Source organism: Temnothorax nylanderi, unplaced genomic scaffold (assembly GCF_030848795.1).
Source record: "Temnothorax nylanderi isolate EJ_2023f unplaced genomic scaffold, tnyl_v1.0 TNYL_tig0301_pilon, whole genome shotgun sequence".
NCBI lineage: Eukaryota > Metazoa > Arthropoda > Insecta > Hymenoptera > Formicidae > Temnothorax > Temnothorax nylanderi.
The window spans coordinates 23,330-28,950 of record NW_027249363.1 but is presented as its reverse complement, the minus strand read 5'-3'; the positions used below and the strand labels follow the sequence as shown (position 1 = coordinate 28,950).

The following is a 5,621-nucleotide window of genomic DNA, read 5'->3' as shown; positions in this document are numbered from 1 at the left end:
TACATTTAGAAACGACAGAGATCACATGGGGGGAGGTACGGCGATTATATGTAGGAAGGAACTGGATCCAGTCTTCATTGATGTAAAATTCCCGAATTTTCTAGGTGTTGAATATTCAGTTATTTCTATAAAATGTGACAGACTATGCCAGAACCGAGTTGTAATTATTTCATTATATAAACCACCTAATATTCATATAAATGAAGCTGGGTGGACGAATTTCTTTCACTCGATAGATTCTTCCTGGAGTTCTAAGGGGATTATTATTTGTGGTGATTTTAATACGCAGCATTTATCTTGGGGTTCTTCACATCCGAACCGGGACGGAAGAGCTTTGGCGGAGGCATTGATCCATACACGGTTTTCTTATTTAAATGATGGTAACCCTACTAGAGTCTCTAATAACATGAACCATATTAGCGTTCCGGATCTTACTTTGGTCTCAAATGATATTAGTTCGAGATATTCTTGGAACACCTTGGACGAACCAATGGGTAGTGACCACTTTCCTATTGTTACTCAATTCCATTTTGATAACTGTGTGGATGAATCTCGTAATGTCCCAGGTAAAAAAAGACTCAATATTGCTTCCCTTGATAAATCGTTTTTTTGTGAACTAGTGGATTCTAATATGAACGGTGTTGCCGCGATCGCGGACTCTACTGCGGGAAAGTATGAGCGGTGGTATGAGAGTTTAATTGATAGTGCACTGCAAGCAGGGGCTAAAATCATGGACTCAGGGGAGATTACAGTTTTCGATCCTTCGTTGGGTACTCGTAAGAGCTTTCCGATTAGCTATTCTAAAAAGAAGATGAGACCGCCTTGGTGGGATGAGGAGTGCACTGATGCTGTATATAATAGAAGCAAGGCTTTTAAGGAGTTCAAGTCCTCTTCTACTGAGGAAAATCTCTTAAAATATAGAAGGTTTTCCAGAGAATGTAGAATTACGATTCGACGTAGAAAGAAAATTAACTTCCAGAATTTCATTAATGACATTAATTTTAATTGGAATATTAAATCTTTTTGGGATACAGTCGGGGCTTTCAAAAAGAGCATCTTCTTTAATAAACCTAATCCTCCTACGGAGAGTAGATTGCTGGCCATCGATAGAACAATTGAGAACCTTGCCCCTCCTTGGGTTTTTGACTCCTTTGAGAGAGAGGTAACCGCGGAGGCATCGTCCTCTATATTTGAAGAAAAATTTTCGCTTCAAGAGTTAAAAACTATTATTATGTCCCTAAAAGTTAAAAGCTCTCCTGGGCCAGATCTTATTAGTAACCGGCTCCTACAGATTTTACCTGAGTCGGCTGTAAATAATCTGCTTGATATTTTCAATCAGATCATGGAGGATGGTTCCTTTCCGGAACAGTGGAAATTTTTTGAGGTCGCTTTGATTCCGAAGCCCAATAAAAATGAGTTTAGACCAATCTCGTTGGCCTCATGCGTTCTCAAAGTCCTGGAAAGGCTTGTTAAGAGAAGGTTGGAAAAGTTTCTTGAGCTGGATTACGTATTCCCCAACTGCCAATTTGGTTTTCAAAGGGGCAAATCCTGCGAAGATTGCCTGGCACTCATTAATGTAGAGATATATAAATCTTTCGCCCTACGACAAATGACGGGAGCCATATTCTTGGATATAAAAGGTGCGTACGATAATGTTAACCCTCAAATATTATTCAAAATGATTAACGAGCTAAAGATTCCTGTAGGATATAAGAAATTTCTGAGAAACCTGATTGGCCCGAGAAATGTCAACTTCTATGAATCTGGTGGATTTTTCGGTAAACGTCTTATTCAGAGTGGCCTTCCTCAGGGTTCGGTACTTAGTCCCGACCTCTTTAAACTATACTTAAAGGATATCCTCAAATTTATTCCACATAATGTCAAGGTTATCCAGTTTGCTGATGATATAGCCTTTTTATGTTCAGATTCTAACCTGGATACAATATTGTCGACTCTGAGTAATACTTTTGATGGAATTAGGGAATGGTTATCGGACTTGGGTCTTAGTATATCCTTTCCTAAAACCCAATTTACCATTTTCCACAGAAAGAGAAATATCGTTATCCCCGATAGGCTGGAGGTGACTAATGGTTTTCTACCATTCATGAATGTGGTGAAATATTTGGGTATGAGCATGGATTTTGGGCTCAGATGGCATAACCATATTAACTTACTTCGCACCAGAACTATGTGCTTTGCTAACATCTTAAGATGGTTAACTGGTAGTTCGTGGGGTATCGATCCCCTTAAAGCATTAAACTTTGTTAATGCCACCATCGGGGCACAATTGGAATGGGGAGCAATTTGGTATATAAGCGCGGCTAATACATATACGTCTATAGTTGAGAGGCTCCTATGTTCAGCCTACAAGATTGCACTGGGTTTGCCTAGATCCACACCTAATCGGGTCTGTTGGCACTTCGGTGGACAAAGGTCACTTATGAGAAGAATTGTATATAAGTGCGACAAATTTTTATATAAGGCTATTCAGCTAAGAAATACTAAACTCATTAATAAACTTATCTATCTGCATAATATTTCAATGAGGACTGCTCCCAGAAATATTCCGTTCATTGTCAAAAGATGGCCTATGGTAGATCCTTTTAGACATAGCCTATATACCTGGACCTTTCATCCTGTCTTTTCATATCCCAACAGATTTAACATGATTTCTACTACATTTGATATAGAATCGGGTATGTTAGCCAGAGATAACGGATCACCTAATCAAGCGTTTATTAATCTCATTTCCTTTCACCGTTCTTCTCCGGAGGAGGTAGTCATTTACACGGATGGTTCGAGATTTGAGTCGGAGGAAGGAATCTGTGTTGGTAGTTCCGTCTGGGTTCCACAAGCTAAAATATTGCTTAAGTATAAATTGAATGTCTTGTCTAGCTCATTTACGGCCGAATGTTTGGCTATCTCTAAGGCTATCGACCTTATGTGGTCCCAATCATGGAATTTTATTAATGTCTGCACTGATTCCCTTAGCGCTATTCAGGCGCTGGGAAATGAAAATCACGATTATAAGCTCTCCCCGCTTATTCCGGACTTAAAAATGAAGCTGTCATTGGCGGCTTGCGAGAACAGACATATTAAGTTCTCTTGGTGTCCGTCTCATAAAGGGATTCAAGGAAATGAAGTGGCTGACAGAGCTGCCAAGGAAGCTGCTATTAATGGAGTCTTTCTGGATAACAGGATCTCGTTTAAGGATGCGCTCTCGTATAATTTAAGGATTTATGAAGACATAGATGCTCAATTCTTGAGTAATATTGATATAGGCACGGGAAAGTACTACATGGAGAAATTTTCAGATGTTAAATTAAAAACTTTAAAGTATAGAGGTAGCCGTACTGATATTTGTATGTTGATTCGTTTAATTACGGGATATTCATATGTTGGAACCACAAAATTTAAATTCGGTTGGACTGATTCCCCCGGGTGCTCTTGTGGGGAGGAAACACAAGACATCAACCACGTATTTTGGGCGTGTCCCTTGTATAATGATGAGAGATCTATTTTGATTGATGGCCTTTTGAAGAGTCAATTATTGGCGCCTTTTTCAATGGAATATTTGATTGGTAGTTTAAATGTTAAAATAATTAAATTGATTATTGCTTTTGCGAATGGGGTAAACCTAAGTTTATAATCTATCAAGTCACAGAGAGCTCTCTCCTTAAGATAGCATGACATGGCTTGCCGGGGGAGTTCGGCGAAGCAGTAGTTACTGTATCTCTAAGAGGGCGCCTCCGACCCAAATAGAGGCTCCTCTAGTGTGTAAATCGCCGTGGTACTACGACTCAAATAAGAGTCGGAAATCCATTGGGTCAAAGGAAAGGAAAGGGACTGTCCACACGCGTTCCGGCACGCTTCACGCACGCTCTCCCACTCGCCGCTCTCGTGTTCAGATTCTGGAGCGCATCGCAGTAGGCGCCAGTAGGCGCCGAGCGCGCGTAGCAACTCACGGTCCACGCCTAGCGCGCGGATCGATATGCGGCGACATAAGTGTCACCACTTATGGTAATTTTACCGACCGCTACGTATTCACTGTTAACTATCACGGATGGTAACTAACACACAATCTCTTTTCTTTTTCCAGTTACTCTTTAAACATATATACATATAATTTTTCCAACAAACTGCGCGCCGATTATTTGTCGGACTTTAAAACACAGTTATTGTTAGAATTAGAGTTATTGTTAGAATTGGGGTACCTAAGTCGTCTACAGACGATTCCGAGTCTCGACATCGAACTCGCGAAACTCATGTTCGACCGTTAGACGCCGTGCCGTCGTAAGCGGTGAGATCCCGACGACGGGCAGAGGCGCCGTACGGCAAACCGGGCTCGTGCGACGACCGGCCCGCGAGGACCGGCCGCCTAGTAGTGTGTCACATTGTTTTGAGCCTTTCGACTCACGAGACTCCTAGAGATATCATTGCCACCTTTGACTAACATAAGGCCGTCAAAGACCTAGGCTTGGATCGCATGGCTTTTGATTCTAATTGATTAATTTAATATTTATTTTACGTTAATTACAAATGTTAAATAATGATTTAAAAAAACATTTATTTAATATTTATTCAATATTAATTTAATATTTATTTTACATTAATAATTTTTTAGAAAAAATGATTTAAAAAACATTTATTTAACATTTATTTAGACTTAATCTATATCTGTGATTAGCGCAAAATCGGATCCGGTATTAATTTTAACATTTTTTAAATTATATCAAGTTTGCTCTTATTGTGCATTTATTATAGTCATCTACACAGAGTGTCCCGAAGTTCGAGGGTAATAAGATTGCAGCATAAAAGTTCGTGAAAAATTAAATAATAAAAATGCATGCCATTTTTTTCCATAAAGTTTCTTAAATATGAAAGGTTTAAGATACAACCAATCATATGCATTGGTTAAAAAGTATGATCGTGCGGTAGTATGCGCGTACATACAGCGGCAACGTTTTGTTTGACGTGAAGTGTTCGACATCTAATACGACACACGCACGATTCGACATACGAACAGATGACTTTTTATCCAATGCTTATACGATTGGTTATACTTTAAACCTTTATACTTAAGAAACTATTTTATAAAAAAAATGGCATACACTTTTATTACTTAATTTTGTACGAACTTTTATGCTGCAATCTTATTACCCTCGAATTTCGGAACACTCTGTATAATTACAATGTAGAAAAATTATTTTATATTTATATCACATTTGCTGTTATTGAATTTTGTTAACATTTATTTAGTATTTATTTTACATTTATTCTATATTTATTTTGTATCTTATTCTTTTATTATATTAATTATAAGTCACTTTCTTTCTAATTTATTATATGTACAATATTAGTAGGGTAGACCGGGGCACGTTGTCATACATTTTGTTCAATATTTTTTGTATTTTTTACATTTAATATTTGAGAGTACTTTGATATGCCAAAATTTCGAGTGAACCCTCAGCTTCAATTGGGCAGTATCGAATTTTGTGTGATTGTTACTCTACAGTTGTTACATAACAATAAATAACGACAGGTCGCTTGTGACAACGTGCCCCGTGACCGGGGCACGTTGTCACATCAAATGTAATTGCATGCAAAATGTTATCCAAACT

The 5,621-nt window shown here is 38.4% G+C and overlaps 1 protein-coding gene across 1 annotated transcript; it reads left to right on the top strand.

Annotated features, from left to right (window-relative positions):
* Window positions 1-406: 406 nt before the first annotated feature.
* Window positions 407-4,110, top strand: LOC139780856 (uncharacterized). The gene is made up of 4 exons (XM_071719562.1): window positions 407-566; window positions 621-938; window positions 1,035-3,344; window positions 4,100-4,110. The coding sequence occupies exons 1-4, from the start codon at window positions 407-409 to the stop codon at window positions 4,108-4,110; spliced, it is 2,799 nt and encodes a 932-aa protein (XP_071575663.1).
* Window positions 4,111-5,621: the final 1,511 nt, after the last annotated feature.